The sequence below is a fragment of the Rhinolophus hipposideros genome, assembly GCF_964194185.1.
Source record: "Rhinolophus hipposideros genome assembly, chromosome: 10".
NCBI lineage: Eukaryota > Metazoa > Chordata > Mammalia > Chiroptera > Rhinolophidae > Rhinolophus > Rhinolophus hipposideros.
In genome coordinates this window covers 806,145-820,902 of record NC_138056.1, presented here as the reverse complement: position 1 = coordinate 820,902, position 14,758 = coordinate 806,145, and the positions used below count along the sequence as shown (strand labels likewise).

At 65.0% G+C, this 14,758-nt stretch overlaps 1 protein-coding gene across 1 annotated transcript in view; it reads right to left on the bottom strand.

The window, feature by feature from the left end:
- Nucleotides 1-14,050, bottom strand: part of MUC5B (mucin 5B, oligomeric mucus/gel-forming) — a gene marked incomplete at both ends in the record, with an annotated part of 29,563 nt that extends 15,513 nt beyond the window's left edge. The window contains 27 exons of the mRNA XM_081064291.1: nucleotides 82-238; nucleotides 1,137-1,376; nucleotides 1,805-1,984; nucleotides 2,764-2,877; nucleotides 2,954-3,092; nucleotides 3,444-3,595; nucleotides 3,746-3,846; nucleotides 3,974-4,029; nucleotides 4,468-4,723; nucleotides 4,985-5,111; nucleotides 5,902-5,996; nucleotides 6,346-6,510; nucleotides 6,802-6,939; nucleotides 7,308-7,377; nucleotides 7,574-7,681; nucleotides 7,947-8,085; nucleotides 8,184-8,301; nucleotides 8,417-8,542; nucleotides 8,947-9,148; nucleotides 9,943-10,049; nucleotides 10,259-10,349; nucleotides 10,469-10,583; nucleotides 10,707-10,968; nucleotides 11,327-11,377; nucleotides 11,837-11,981; nucleotides 13,384-13,466; nucleotides 13,984-14,050. Of these exons, the coding sequence (XP_080920417.1) occupies nucleotides 82-238; nucleotides 1,137-1,376; nucleotides 1,805-1,984; nucleotides 2,764-2,877; nucleotides 2,954-3,092; nucleotides 3,444-3,595; nucleotides 3,746-3,846; nucleotides 3,974-4,029; nucleotides 4,468-4,723; nucleotides 4,985-5,111; nucleotides 5,902-5,996; nucleotides 6,346-6,510; nucleotides 6,802-6,939; nucleotides 7,308-7,377; nucleotides 7,574-7,681; nucleotides 7,947-8,085; nucleotides 8,184-8,301; nucleotides 8,417-8,542; nucleotides 8,947-9,148; nucleotides 9,943-10,049; nucleotides 10,259-10,349; nucleotides 10,469-10,583; nucleotides 10,707-10,968; nucleotides 11,327-11,377; nucleotides 11,837-11,981; nucleotides 13,384-13,466; nucleotides 13,984-14,050 (3,604 nt within the window). The remainder of the gene's footprint in view (nucleotides 1-81; nucleotides 239-1,136; nucleotides 1,377-1,804; nucleotides 1,985-2,763; nucleotides 2,878-2,953; nucleotides 3,093-3,443; nucleotides 3,596-3,745; nucleotides 3,847-3,973; nucleotides 4,030-4,467; nucleotides 4,724-4,984; nucleotides 5,112-5,901; nucleotides 5,997-6,345; nucleotides 6,511-6,801; nucleotides 6,940-7,307; nucleotides 7,378-7,573; nucleotides 7,682-7,946; nucleotides 8,086-8,183; nucleotides 8,302-8,416; nucleotides 8,543-8,946; nucleotides 9,149-9,942; nucleotides 10,050-10,258; nucleotides 10,350-10,468; nucleotides 10,584-10,706; nucleotides 10,969-11,326; nucleotides 11,378-11,836; nucleotides 11,982-13,383; nucleotides 13,467-13,983) is intronic.
- Between the last annotated feature and the right edge of the window lie 708 nt (nucleotides 14,051-14,758).

Genomic DNA, 14,758 nt, shown 5'->3' with positions numbered 1-14,758 from the left:
GCAGGTCAAGCCCCAGGGCCCAGAGCTGCTCTGCCTCCTCCCGCACTCGCCCGTCAGCACCACGGACAGAGCCCGACTCACGGCAGACGTCCGGGGTGCGCCAGGACACGCACACGCCCACATCGCGGCAGGCCTGGGCGTAGGCGGCCACGGCGGTGCAGAAACACTCGCAGTCACCCCCCGAGTCACACGCACACGCGTCGCTCACGCAGGCCTCGTAGTACTTGGTGGAGTCAACCTGGGGGCAGAGGCCCGAGGGGCCACTCAGCAAGAAGAGCTGACGTCCCACCCGGGTCGGGGACAGCAACACACCTGCCACCTGAGACCTGTGACTTCTGTGGCCAGAAGGCTCCTGCCCACCTGGTACCTTCGCTTGTGCCCCGGCCCCTCTCTGGCTTTGCCCTTGCCCTTCGCCCCTTGCCTCTGCTCAGCATCTCACTCAAGTGCAGACCAGCCCTCCCTACGACCGTCTGGGGACCCCGTCCTGACAAAAGGGGTGCTGTTGTGTCCTTGGGATGAGGGGGGCTGCCCCCCCAGCCACACTTCTCCCTCCCAGGCGGCAGAGCCCAGTGGACCCGCCTCATGGGCAGTACCACCCGAGGCAGGGGTCGCAGGTCAGGTTCATAGAGGACATAGAAGGCAGGCTCAAGGGCAGGACCCTGAGGGCTGTGGCCAGGAGTCGGCGCGGCACGCTGGTGCAGCTGCCCTCCCCGCAGCGAGTGCTGCTCTAAGAGACCATGTGCGTGCGCTGGCACTGGACTGCTTGTCCGCAGGAAGGACCTCTGGGGAGTCTAAGGCTGATCCCTGGTTCTCTGTACTGTGTGTCCCAGCGAGGGGGCCGCAGGTCAGGGACTGTGGGGAGGGCAGGGTGGGAGCAGGGGCTGACGCAAGGGCCTGGATGGCTCACAGCCCTGTTTCTGGGGCAGGAGGCTGACTGGTTGGGGGAAGCAGTGAGGTAGCTCTGTGCTAACCTTGGGGACATGGGCGCCTGCCTGGTGGGAGGTCCAGACGGTGTGCCCTGCGGAGCAGCCAGTGTGAAGACCGTCCTCCGAGGCCCAGCCCAGGCCCGATTCAGCCCCACCCCAGCAGCCCCAAGACCCTGCCCTTGAAGCCCAGAGCGCCACCACTCGGCCCACCTGAGAATGACAGGCGGTGAAGGTGGCGCTGGTGATGACACTGCACTGCTTCTGGGCCCAGGACTTGCGGGACGGGTTGGCGGTGCAGGGGTCCCTGGGGGCCACGGCGTCCGGGCAGGACGGGGAGAACTTCCAGCTGTTGCCAAACTCCAGCACGTCCCCCACCACAGACCGGCTCCGTGTAGTGAAGTCATTGACGGCGTTGTCGTCAAAGTTCCCGCACAGCCCGCAGACCCTCCCCTGCAGACACAGCGACATATGGGCACATGGGGCTGGGGCTGCAGGGGGCAGCCTGGCCAGGGAGGGATGACTGCAGGGCACCCGATTCCCCCAGGCAGTGCCCAGGGAACTTGCAGGAGCGTGGGGTGCACAGGGGACCCTTCAGGGGACAGGTGGGCAGGCAGGGAGGCGGGCAAGCTCCCACTCCCCGTAGAACCTCAGCCCAGGGGCGTGCACCCCCTGAGCTGAGAGACCAGGGAGCAGAGCGGCTTTCCAGCAGGACTTGGACATACCCAGTGGTCGGTTTGGTCTCAACACACCCCTTTTTGGAACCCGACATTGTGCGTGGCTCACGCCAGCCCTCAGCAGACTGTCGGCTGCCAGAGGGTCAGGTCTAGGGTAGGGGCTCCGTTCTGGCCTGAGAGGTCCTGCAGCCCTGCTGCCTTCACCTTGTAATCCTGGTGCAGCCGGATGAAGACGCTGGTCTTCCGGTCCCAGGACACGAGCAGGCCGCTGCGTGTCTCGACAGCCAGGTGGGTGCCCATGTACCGGATCCTGTAGGGCAGGTCTCCCCCAGGCCCCCGCTGCACCGTCTTGTAGGTGCCATCGAGGAGGATGAGCTCGTAGTTCTGTAGGGGGTGCATGGGAGCTGAGGGAGGGGCCAGTTTTGGGGCCAGAGCCCACCTGTGGCCTTAAGGAAGACCGGGCCTCCTGACACTGTCGATGAACTTGAGCTGGGAGCCGGGGGCCACAGGCAAGCAGAGGGGGGCCCAGGGCACGGGCCGCCCCCTCCGCCCCCTAGCACTGCTGCCTTCCTTGTGCCCCTCTCCACCCTTCAGGTGAGGTGTCCCCAGCCCGCAGCTCTGCTCTCTGCCCTGCGAAGTCTGACTTCCCTCTACACTTCCCGAGGTGCTGTCCCCCCACGGGACGTGATCATGTCCTAACGCCCGGAACCTATTGGGGGAAGGGTGTTTGCGGATTGGTTAAATGCAGGATTCCTAGATATCATCCTGGATTTAGGCTGGGCCTGAACCCAATGACCGGGTCCCTATGAGAGAAGAGAAGGGGAAAGGACACACACAGGAGAAGCCATGTGGTGACAGAGGCAGAGACTGGAGGGCTGTGGCCACAAGGCCAGGAAGGGCCGCCTGGAGCCCCCAGCAGCTGGACGGGGCAGGAACGACCCTCCCTTGGAGCCTTAAGTGGGAGCTCGGCCCTGGGACAGCTGCATGTCCGAGTCCTGGCCTCCAGGCCTGGGAGAGGATGGATTTCTCTGGTTTTAAATTCCTGGGCTGTGGCCACTTGTTTAATCACCCCAGGACACAATACAGCTGGGGGGCACTGGCGGATAGGACAGAGTGGGGTAGGTCAGGTGCAAAGCGGGGAGAACATTCCAGCCCCCCCTCACCTCCAGGAAGATCTTGATGGCCTTGGAGCAGGTGACCCCCGTGGTTCCACAGGGGACATTCTCGGTGACAATGCGGAAGGTCCCATTGGTGGTGCTGTTGCCCCCACAGTGGTCCTGGAATGGGGAGAGGTGAGACGCGGGTCAGGCCCTGAGCCTGGCAGCCTGTGGGGCAGGTGAGGGGGCAGCATACCTGGGCCAGCGTGTACTGGCAGCTCCCATCAAAGCTGTACCGCTCACCGTCGAACGTGATGAAGTGGCCATCCCCGTAGGCCACACAGGTGCCCAGGCAGGGCCGGTGGCTGCAATCCCACCTGCGGTTCCTGCACGTGCTACAGGTGAAGGGAGGGCGTGCCCTGTTCACGGGGGCTCCGGCCTTGACAAGCACTGGAACCCAACCCCTGCGCCTCCCTTGATGTGAGGGGTCAAATGCAGCAGCTTCTGCAGCTCCAGCATCTGTGTCCCTGGAGGCAGCTCTGTGTGGCCCCTGCCCCTGGGGTAAGTTCCAGAGAATGAATTGGACTCAATGGGGCCTCCCAAGGGTGGGGGCAGAGCCGGGCCTCAGCTCCTCTCCGGCCTCCTGGCCAGGGTCAGGCCGCTGTCCCTGCGGTCTCTCGGCTGCCACTCTCCCCCCCACCCCCACCCTGCTGCAGAGCTTTGCCTTGGAGGGACCCTGGACCCACCAGGTGTTGCAGTCGACCCTGATGGTGTCCCCGGGCCTGTAGGTGGCCTCGTTGTGCTGACAGGGGCAGTCCTCCTCGGCCACGCAGCCCCCACTTCCATCCGACACGAGCCCCGGGGGGCAGACACAGCCAGACACGCAATGGGTGCTGAACTGTGGACATGCGGGCGCGGGTCAGCGGCTCGTCCCCGGCTACGGCCCGGGGACACCCAGGGAGGGGACACTGGCCGTGGTGTGTGGCCCAGGCTGGAGTGGGCCTACCCCTAGGGCAGCCGCGTGGCTGAGCCCTCCCCGCCAACTCACACAGTCCACGTCCAGCGTGTGGCAACTCCTGAGGCACTCGGCCCCCGGCGTGCCAGCCGAGGTGTTCCTGCAGTCCAGATACACCATGGGGGCTACACACCCTGCGGAGGGAGGGGACGCTGGGAGGGCCCACCACGTAGCCAGGACCCCCCAGGCAGCAAAAGCCCTTTCCACTCCCCCCCAGTGGGGGCCCAGGGCCGGCCAGCTGGGCAGGACAGGACACAGTACCTGTGTTCGTCTCCTGTACTGCTCCCAGGCAGCTCAGTTTCCCGCTCACACAGGAGCTACGAGAGACAGACAACTGGCCTGGGACCCGCTGCCTCACAAACCCACCTCGATCTCGGCCGGGCAGGTGCCTGGGCCCCAGGCCTGGTCATGAGGTGAGGATGGCGCCTACTCCCAGGGTCGCAGCAAAGACCCCAAATCCCGCAGTTGTTTGTGCAGGGGTCAGAGGCACAGGACACGGCTCCGCTGGTGAAGGAGCCCCCTAGGGGGAGGGGCAGGGGGGCCCGGGGCTGGCTTGAGAGGGAGCACCCCCACCATGGCACCCTCCCGGGCCCAGGGAGGGGTCTCTCTTTACAGAAGGGCTAAGGGGTCGGGGTCTCCCCTGCCCTGGGAACCCCTCTGTGTTTCAGAATCCTCTGGGAGACGGAGGGAGGCAGTACCCCTGCCTGGTGGGGAGAGACAGTGACGGCGGGGAGTGCTGCCCTCAGGGGCCTTACCACATCACGCCATTATCGTGTAGCACCTCCCCAGGCGCCACCATGGAGCCTCGGAAGTAGCAGGGACAGGCCTCCGCAGACACGCAGGCGCCAGCATCATCCAGGAAGGTGCCATGGGGGCAGGTGCAGCCATCCACGGGCACGAAGCTGACACCGCAGGTGACGTCTGCCTGGCTCAGGGCGCGGCAGGTGGGCTGGCAGCCATCCACCACGTAGGCATATTTCTGGGACTTGGGGCAGCTGCTCATGTACTTGGCTGGGGTGGGGGTGACACTAGGGTCAGAGTTGGGGTGGCCCCGTCCAGCCTCACTTTACTACGTCCGAGCTGGGCTTTAAGGGGCCTGACTCAGTTTCCCCCCGGGCCTCGGGGATCATAAGAACACGAGGCTGTTGGTCCCACTGGAAGAGGAAGCACCAAGCTCTGTCTGAGACCTGTGTGTGGGCTTGCTGCCCCTGGGGTCCCCGGCACCCCCGCCCCGCCATCGTGGTGAAGCTGGACCCGGCCCTGCACACTCACTGCAGACGCCGTCCCTCCAGCCGCTGAGCAGCACGCCCTTGGCCGCACAGGCCCGCACGTAGGAGGACAGGGCCGCACACAGACAGTCCTCGCTCTTCTCACAGTTGCACGTGTCGAATAGGCAGTTCTGGGGACAGGGCAGCCGGTTACCGTCAGGGACCCCAGCCCACCTGAGTCCCTCCTCTCTCTGTCCATCCTTCGCGGGACCCCTGTCTTTGTGTAAGGCCGCCAGGAGTGACGTGCTGCACATTCAGTGATGGGACAGGCTGGGCTGGGGACCCAGCAGGGAGGCGTGAAGTCGGGTTGAGGTCTGGCGGGGTCCACGTGAGGGGTCTTTGCAGGACCAGGACACGTCCTTGGTTGTGCTGCACGTGGGGGGCCTGGACGGGAGGGAGGGGCAGGGTGGACTCCACAAGGGCAGAGGTGGGCCCGCCTTCCACGTGCACACCCATGTGCATTGTAGGGCTTTGAGTTTCCCCCAAGTGGTCTAGGGGCCTGGTTGTGGGTTGAGTTGTGTGCCCCTGAAAGACAAACCCTAGGGAGTGTCACTGGGACCCTGCCGTCACTGGGTCTCTGCTGATGTGACTGGCTGATGATGAGGTCACTGGGTGGGCTCTGATCCAACAAAGCTGGTGTCCATGTAAGAGGAGACTCGCACGCAGACACGGAAAAGGAAAGGCCATATGACAGAAGCAGAGATAGGGGATAGGTGGCCACAAATGCAGGGCTGCCTGGAGCCCCCGAAGCAGGAAGGGCAGGAAGGCGCCTCCTCCACCACCTCGGGAGGGAGCGCGGCCCTTGAGAGAGGAGCCCCCTGAAAGGGAGGCTTGGGGGGCCAGCTCTAGGTGGGGCAGGTCACACTGCAGCACCCACTGTACCCTGGGACCTGGGTGTCCCCGGCTGGTCAGGGGGCTCACCGAGTGGAAAGGCGCTGGACTGACGACAGAGTGACAAGGCGAGAAGGCACCGGCCGGCTTGGTCAGCAGAGAGCACCAGTGCTGGGCATAGTTCTCTGGGAGAGCGGACGGGAGGGGCTGATTGCCACTGGGTGCGGCTCACCACCCCCCACAGCTGCCCCCAGCCTCCTGCTCATGCTCTGGGGGGGCCCCTCAGCCCTGGGAAGCTGGCTGGATTTGGGGCTCTCCCACCTGCGGCCTGGGCAGTGCTCACAGGGCAGCAAGATGCTCTCCCTGAGGACGGCGTCCCAGCACCCCACTGCTCACCCCAGACCCTGCGCCTACATGCACGCCTAGATATTGGTGCCCCCCCAGCGGAGTCCCTCCCACCCCAGGCCCCAGGTGAGATATGAGGCTTCCTGTGATGACGGGCAGTAACGTGAGGGCCCCCCGGTGTTGGGGTACCGTTCTCCACGCTGAGGGAGCAGGGGTCCTCGAAGCTGTTCTTGACGTTGGGGCAGGTGGCCTGGGTCTTCCAGGTGTTGGCGAAGGCTGCGGCGGTGCCCTCCACCACGCCGCTGAGGGTCCGGAAGTCGTCGGCCTGGTTCCAGTTGAAGTTCCCGCAGAGACCTGGGCAGGCGGGGGAGGGTGTCAGCAGGCCGTCCAGCCCGTATTTGGGTTCCAGAACCATCTGCACATAAGCTCTGGTGGCAGGCAGCATCTGTGCAAAGCCCCCTCCTTCTGAGGGAGGGCCATGTGGCCGCCTCCCCAGCAGGGGTCCGACAGCGGGGCCCTGGGAGAGCTGCCTTCCTAGGCCCCGCCTCCTGCATACTCTGCCCGTCCCCCTCCCCCACCTCAGCAGGGCCCTGAGTCCTGCCCCCACTGCCCCCACCCCGCCTCTCCAAGCCCACGGAGCCTCACCACACATCTGGCCGCGGTGGGCGGGGTCCAGCCTGAGAAACACCTGCATGGTGGGTACCAGCTGCACCTCCAGCTGCAGCCCCAGGCCCGTCTGCACCAGGATGAAGAAGGTTGAGGGTCTGAATATGGTGACGTTGCCTGCGGTGGGGGGGCCGGGTCAGAGGTTAGAGGCTGTGCGGAGGTCAGGCTGGACGTGCTGACCAGCGGTCAGCAGTGCCTGAGCCCCGTGCTCCCAGGACAGTCCGGGAGGCGGGCTGGGCTCAGACAGGCATCTAGGGGACCCCAGCCACGCCACGGGGATCTGAGAGCCAGGCAGGAGCTCACATGCCTGCTTGGGTTGTGACCACTGACCACGAGAGGCCAGGCATCGAGCGTGTCCAACAGCGGGTCCCCCCAGCAGGCACAGGCACGACTCCTGACACCCACTTTGCACGTGACCACAGAGAACTGGTGGGGGCCCCGCTGGCTCTGCAAGTTGTCTGGGAGCGGTCCCAGGGGCCACGTACCTGCTGACACGGGCAGCTGGGTGTAGATGGAATTCACAAACACCCCACCGCTGGCCTGGATCTGGATGGTCTACGAGAGGAGGTGGGCTGGTCAGTTGTGGAGAAGCACACGGAACCGCACAGGTTTGGAACCTGGGAGTGGTTCTGGACCCCCGTGGGGGAGGGGGTTCCACTGGGGCCGGTGTCCTCCCCACCTCAGCTGCTTTCTCGTCTGGGCCCCGCCCCCAGGCCAGGGGCCGCAGGTGATATGGAGGCCCGGCCCTCACCATGTCCATGGCCACGCTCAGCGTCACCGCTTTGAGGCAGTTCTCATTGTCTGTGAGGCCGCATTTCCGCAGCTCGGCCAGCACGGTGAAGCCGCTGTCTGCACATTTCTGACAGGCAAAGGATGGAGGGCTGAGTGTGTGTGGTGCCCCGTGCCTGGGACGCTCAGGCAGGGTGCAGGCGGACAGCCAGCTCCAGGCAGCTTGTCTCAGGGCCCAGGAGCCCCTCAGCCCCCTGAGAGTGTGACCTGGGGGTGTGACCCCCCTTCCGATGGGACCCAGGAGGGGGCTGCGGGGGCTTCGCCCACCCTGGTGGCCATCACGGGACCCTTTCTGGGGGCAGAGGAGGGAGGAGGGTCGGGGCCCTGGGCCGCACCTTGGACAGGACGTAGCTGCAGTCCCCATGTACGTCGTAGAGTTTCTCGTCGTACGTAGAGATGTGGGACCCGCCCTGAACGGAGCAGGTTCCCGGGCACGGGAGCTCCTGGCACTGCCACAGCCCTCCTGAGCAGGTGCTGGGGGAGGGTCCGTGAATAGAGGGGCTTGGTGAGGGAGGAGGTGGGCCGCACCACACACACCGCCAGCCGGTGGTACAGGGCGCGGGAGGGCCTACCAGGACATGCAGCTGGTGGTGAAGGAGGCCCCCGGGGCATAGGTGTGGCCGCCATGGGTGCAGGGACACTGCTCCAGGGGCAGGCAGCCCATGTTCGTGACGTCATCCAGCACCGTGCCTGGGGGTTGTGGGCAGGACAGCTGAGGCTGGAGTTGGGTGTTGGGAGCAGAGTGCCCGCAGGCTGCCACGGGGATGGGGGTGGGGGACAGTCCCCAAGGGCCAGGAGGACCTACCTGGGGGACAGAAGCAGCCATCGACGCAATGGTCCTCGCAGAACTGGGAGCGCTCGGGGTTGGAGCAGGTGTCAGCGCAGGGCGAGCCACACTCCTGGTGCTGCATGTTGAGGGGGCACGTCCGAGCTACAGGGAGGGGACAGAGCTTGGCCCCCAGAAAGCCACCCAGGCACCAAGATAGGCCACCTCCACTCCTGCCTTCCATGTGCCACCAAGCGTCCTTCGAAACCACAGCTGAGCCCGGGAGCCGTTGGCCACCGGCCATCTTCTGGTTGAGGCAGGAGGTGAGGGGAGTGCCGGCCCAGCACCCCCTGGGTTCCGGGCCCTCAGAACCCTAGGGCTTACAAATTCCCGTCTGCTCTCCGCCCACCTTCTCACTGTGTGCCCCAGAGTGGCTCCATCGGCCCTCTGTCCCCAGCCAGATGCTGGGTGTCCTCCCAGGTGTCTCACCCTCAGCCCCTCCCCAGAGCCTCAGGGCCTGAGGCTGGGCCCAGTGTGGCCCCTGGCACAGGCCCTGGTGGGGCACTCACGGCAGAGGTCAGGGCCCCTCCAGTTCTGCGGCTGGCCCCCTGCATGGGCACACTGGCGGGAGTACTCGGCAAAGGTGGCACATGGACAGGTGGGGCAGCGGCACAGGTCCTGGGCACAGGCGGCCACGTACACGCCGGGGTCCACCAGCCAGTTGCACCGGGTGAAGGCCGGGCCCAGCAGTGTGCGGTGGCAGACACCCTCCTGGGGAGAACAGAGGCTGAACACACTCTGCCCTCCACGGGGCGGGTGGGGACCCTGGCACTGCACCTGTACCCAGGCCAGGCAGCCCCTTCCTTCCCTGTGGCTGCTTGCACCCCTCTGTGTCCCTCCCTCCCTCCCTTCCTCCCTCTTTTCTTCCCTCCTTTCCTCCCCCCTTCATGCCTGACCTCTGTGAGCTCACCGCCTGCTTGGCTCTGGGGAGTGACCCACAACTCTGGACTCCCCCCACCCACCCAGGCCTCTAGAACACACCATGGGGCCCCCAGGAAAGGTGCAGACCCTGTCACCGAGGGCAGCTTGGATAAGGGGGAGGGGCAGGGGTGCCTGAGCAGCTGGAGGTGGATTGTGCCTCTGTGCCCTGATCTAAGGCTCCAGTTTCTGCTAGTTTGGGGGGTCCCAGAGCTTCCAGGCCATTTCCAAAGGTGGGGTCCTCCCAGTTCATTGGAAGGGATTCCTGTTCTGGGCTCCCTGAGTGTCCCACTCTTAGCAGGTTTGGGGGGGGATATATTTGCACACGCAGACGGGCAAACGCAGACGGGCACATGCGCAGCCCAAGGCATGCACGCCCTTACACGTGTTGTCCGCATGCTTAGATGTGTGCAATAGTGTGGGAGTGTGGGTGCAGAGGGCCACCTGGACAGTGGAGGCTGTGTCCTGGGCTGCCTGGGTCTGGGAGACCATCTTTCATCTGACACCCAAGGTCCTGCTTTCCACCTGTCCCCATACCCTGGAGAGCAGGGGCTGCAGGTGTGCTGGGCCCCTGGAGAGGCGCTCACCCCATCTGTGCAGTTGTCGGCATCAGAGAGTGGGGGGTCCTGGCACTGCTCCGTGGGCCCATCCAGCTTCTGCAGGTTCCCGAACTGTAGAGGGGTCAGCCTCGCGTCTGGGGAGAGGGGACACTCGGTGTGGGGGTCATAGAGGCTCTGGGGGCAATGCAGGGGACGCTGCCAGGAGACCCCTACCCATGCCCAGGACCCACCGGTGCCCCCTGCCCGGTGCCTGGCTGAGCCCCTCCTCGCAGCCTCCCTGGGACTGTGCAGCCCTTGGAGGCCGCCTGTCCTCCTGCCCTCCCTGACCCTGGGGAACACTCACTGTGGGCATAGAACTCGTTGACGGCTGGCAGCCCATTGAAGTCCCCACAGAGACCACACGTCTGGTTGGCGTACTTGGGGTCCAGCTCCAGCTGGGGGCAGGGGAGGAGCAGCTTCAGCCTCTGCGAGACGGGCAGGCCCCGCCCACCAATCGCCAGCCCATCTGCGGGGCTCCCTCAGCTGGGGCAGGAGGGCAGGGCAGGCATCTCACCAGAGCGCTGTCCTCTCCGTTCCACGTGAAGGTCAGCACCAGCCGGACATTCACCTTGACGTAGCCGCTGCTCTGCTCCACCAGGAGGCCGGCCCGGCTGTAGGGCAGCTCCTCCCTGGGGTGGAGAGTTCTGGTCCTCCCAGGGCCCTGGTTCAGGCGGAACCCCCAACCTCCTCACAGCTCTGACTTCTGGGCCCCCCCCCCCCAGTCCCTGGCCTCCCACCCATGCGGGACTCACCGCCGCCCATCAATGAGCACAGAGCCATTGGAGAACTCCAGCACCAGCCCCTGCGTCTTGAGAATGACGTGGGTGATGGTGGGCCTGGAGCCGGCCAGGCCACGGCGGAGCTGGACGTTGAAGTCCTCGTAGGTGGCCCCACAGTGCGCAGAGAAGACGTAGTTGCAGCGTCCCGGGAAGCGGAAGACGTCCCCATCGAAGGTCTTGTAGTGGAAGTCGCCCCACGTGCTGCACACCCGCCCATTGTGTGCGGGGTTCAGGGCTGTGGGGAGAGCCTGGTGGGGCCCCCGCTGGAAGCCACCGCCTGCCCGCACCCAACCCCCACAGGCAGCACTCCCCAGGAGGAGGGACTCAGGGTGGGAGTGGGGAGCCAGGAGGGAGCACTCCAGCCACTGCACCTGCCTCACTCCCCTTGGCATCTCTGATTCTCCCTGAGACCCCTGACGCCCTGCCCAGAATCCTGGGGCAGCCCCAGGAGAGCTGTCCACAGGGAAAGCTCCCAGCTGTGCCCAAGGCCATCCAGCTGCCCCTCACTGTCCCAGCTCTACCCCACACCTGTGACACCCCCCAGGGCTGGCAAACACCCCCACCCGCATCGGCAGCAGGCAGTGTCCACTTACTGCTCATAGTGGGGAAGACCTCGATGGGTTGGATGAAGGTCAGCTGCTGGGCTGCAGAGTGAGGGCAGGTCACGCAGGGAGTGTGGGACCGCCCCTTCCCCCGCCAACTTGGGATAGGACTGGCCGCCGGCCAAGCCACCCAGCCCAAGACTAACGCCAGCCACTTGTGAGGTCCTACTTGTCTGCCCGTGACACGCTCCTGCCCTGGGCTATTCTGTGTGCACATTACCCTGAGTGTGTGAGTGTGTGTGTGCACACTGTATATGTATGTGCGAGTGTGTGCATGCATGTAAGAGTGTGTGTGCATGTGTGTGAGTGTTTGAGCCTCTGCTCTGCACCTTCATTCCTTGGCTCCAGCTGCCCCTCCACTATCTCCTCCCCTGGGCAGATGGGATCTGGGAGGGGTCTCTGTGGGACACGTAGCTGATGTGGAAAAGGGTCTGTCCCCACTGCTCCCTGGCCCCTTCCACCTGCTGGGGAGCCCCGCCACCGGGGGCCTGGGACACGTACCAGTGTCCACCATTTGGCTCTCCACGACACCCTCTGCGCTCGGCCAGCTCAGCTCAGCTATGCCCTGGGTCTCTGCAGGAACAGAGGTGGGAGTCAGCGAGAAGCTGGACATGTTTGGGGCCCCAGTAGCGGGTGGCTCCGCGGGCTGCAGTGTGGTGGCCACATGAACAGGCTCTGGCTTCCCCCATGGTCAGTTTCACAGACAGCAAGGCCTCCACCGAGACAGAGGGTTCTGACAGGGGGCTGCACCTCTTCAGTGGCCTTGCTCTAATCCCCACCCTCCCTGGCTAGGAATTAGGGGTGGCCCCTCACCCCTCGTCTCACAGTGACAGGGCAAAATAATGGAATCAGGAAAAGGTGTTGGCCCCGCTGACCCCGGCCTCCTCGGGGAGAGGGTTCAGCCCCATCCCATGTCCCTCGGAGAAGGACAAAGACCAGCTTTGTTGGGGAGGCTTCCAGGCGTGACTTAGCAGAAACCCAAGACTAAAGCCAGCTCCACGCTGGAGCCGTCAGTCATGTCAGGTGGGGGGGCGTGGGAGCCCTAAGGGCAACAGACAAGGTCGCTGCCCTTGTGTCCATTGTCTCCAGGCTGTGCTTCCTCTGCAGACTGACCAGGGCCTCTCACAGCCTTAGTGCAGAGCACTGAGCCCTCAGGCCTCTCTGCCGAGCTCGGGCACCCCACTCACGTGGCCCAGGATTCCTTCCTCAAGCCTGCTGGGAGCTCCACACTCCCCAGCCTGTGCTCTGTGGGGAGTACAAGGTGGGGCCCTAGATGTCCCTGGTGGGGCTGCTGGGGGTGGGGTGGGGTGGGGGTAGGGTGGGGGTGGGCGCTGTGCTGAGCTGCTCGGCAGGCTGCTTCCTGTTGGACTTTCCCACCGGACCCCAGACACTTGGAAACCACAGGCACTGGGTCTGCATTCACTTTTCCTCTGGAGGCCCCGGTTCCCAGGAGCACAGCCGCTCCCTCCTTCCACCCCTGACCCTGGAGCCACAGCCCCTCCTACCGTGCCTGGCCCCTGCCAGCCACTGGCCCTACCCCAGGTGCAGAGGACGCAGGTCAAATGGCACCCCCTGCTCTGGGTCCCAGGCCAAGTTTCCATGAGAATCGGCTCATTGCAGAGCCCTTGTCGGGCAAGGGCCCAGCTCAGTAAGCCTGGGTCCCCATCACTTGCCAGAGAAATGCCCACTGCCAGCGTCCCACCCCACAGCTGTGTGGGTGCACACCTCCTGGTGTGAAGACCTTGCACTGGACTGATTTCCACCCACCCCTAATGGGGCTTCAGCCCCGGGGGACCCCACAGGCCACAGTGCACCCCCCACCCAAGGGACTTGCCCCCAAGAAGAGGGAATGAGTGGAGAACGAGGTGGGGCTCACCACAGGCCCACAGCTCAGGTGCATGAGACTGAGGCCGGCCCAGCCTGGAGGAGCCCAGAGGAGCTCCTGCTCCTGCTGAGAGGAGACGTGGCTGGGCAAACGGCGCCCCAAGCCAAGCAGCAGGACGGGGGGACACTGCAACCGGCTGTTGCTATAGAAAAGACCCCCTTACCTCGTAGCCCTGCTCACCCCCAAGAGAGGGAGACGACCGCCTCCCTTTCACTGGGCCCATGCCCTCCTGCCCAGACCCCTGAACTGAGGGGCGGGAGCATGGCCAGGACCAGTGGGGCAGGCATTGCCCAGACCCCCTGGGGCCTCATCCTTTTTGTTGACAGTTAATGTTATGGCTTGTGGCCCTTGCTGAGATGCTGAGGCCACGGGCTGCAGAGGGGTGATGCAAGGTGCAGGCGGTGGGGTCAGATGTGGCTCCCTGTACTCCCGGGTGCACCCTGATATTAACGCCAGTGTGGGCTACCCCGACGGCTGTTACCCCAGGCTGGCCATGGAGGGCCAGTGGAGCAGCTGCAGTGGTGCTAGGGGCTGTCCCACCCACTTTGATGGGAGAGAACCCCAGCCTCAGCCCCTCACCAGCTCCCCCTATCTCATCCTGGAGGCCCAGACCCTTTTGCTGGTTTCCCCAGGGGGACCAAGCTTCTCCTGGACACAGGGCTTGGGGTCCCACCTGTCCGTTCTCAGCAGGAGAACCCCCAGGCCAGCAGCCCATCCTGCTGGGAGGCAGCCCTGAGTGAAGATGGAGAGGCTTCAGCCTTACCTGCTTTCTGCAAGACCAGGGCCATGAGGGCCCACGCCAGTGCCCGGCACCCACTCAGGGCGCCCATCCTGGGGACTGGCACGGGCAGGCGGGTGGCAGGCAAGGAGAGAATGGGGCAAGGTGCTCGCTGCCCTGGGGGCCTGGGGCTTATATAGCAGGAAGCCTTGGCCTGGCGCCCAGCTCCTGGGCCAGGAGGGGCACTGTCCTGTCCCCCCCACCAGCCACGTGTGTTTGCTCTCGGGGAGGGGCTGCAGCAGGAAAGTGACGGAAGGAAGAGGAAGGATTTTCAGCTCTGGGCTTTAGAGACGCAGGACCCCAGCCCCCAGCAGCTTCTGAGAATCAGAAGGGAGAGGGGACGCCAATCTACCCGGTGACAGGAGGGTGGTTTTGGCGGCCCTTCTAGCCAGCAAAGCCCTTGGAGGCAGGGCCAGCTCGGTGGGCCCTGTCTTGCTGCAGCCCCCCACTCAGAAGGGAAGGTGGTCAGCAAGCAGCCCTGGGGGAGCTGACCAGAGGTGCTTACTACTGTCCGAGGAATGGGAAGGGGCTGTGGGGCTGTGAAGCCATGGCTTGGCCTGGCAAGGGGGGCCTGGGGCTGTGGTCCCCCTGCCCTGCCGGGACCCCAGGGCGTGTGCTCTGGCCACCCACGGCTCCTGCGCCCATCCTGTCATTTCCAAGGTTGAAGGTTCAGGGCTGAGGTGTTTGGAGTCTCCACAGATTGTTCATTTCCATCCCAGTTGTCCCCACTGCAGAAGGGCCTCCAAGAGAGGGCTGGGTG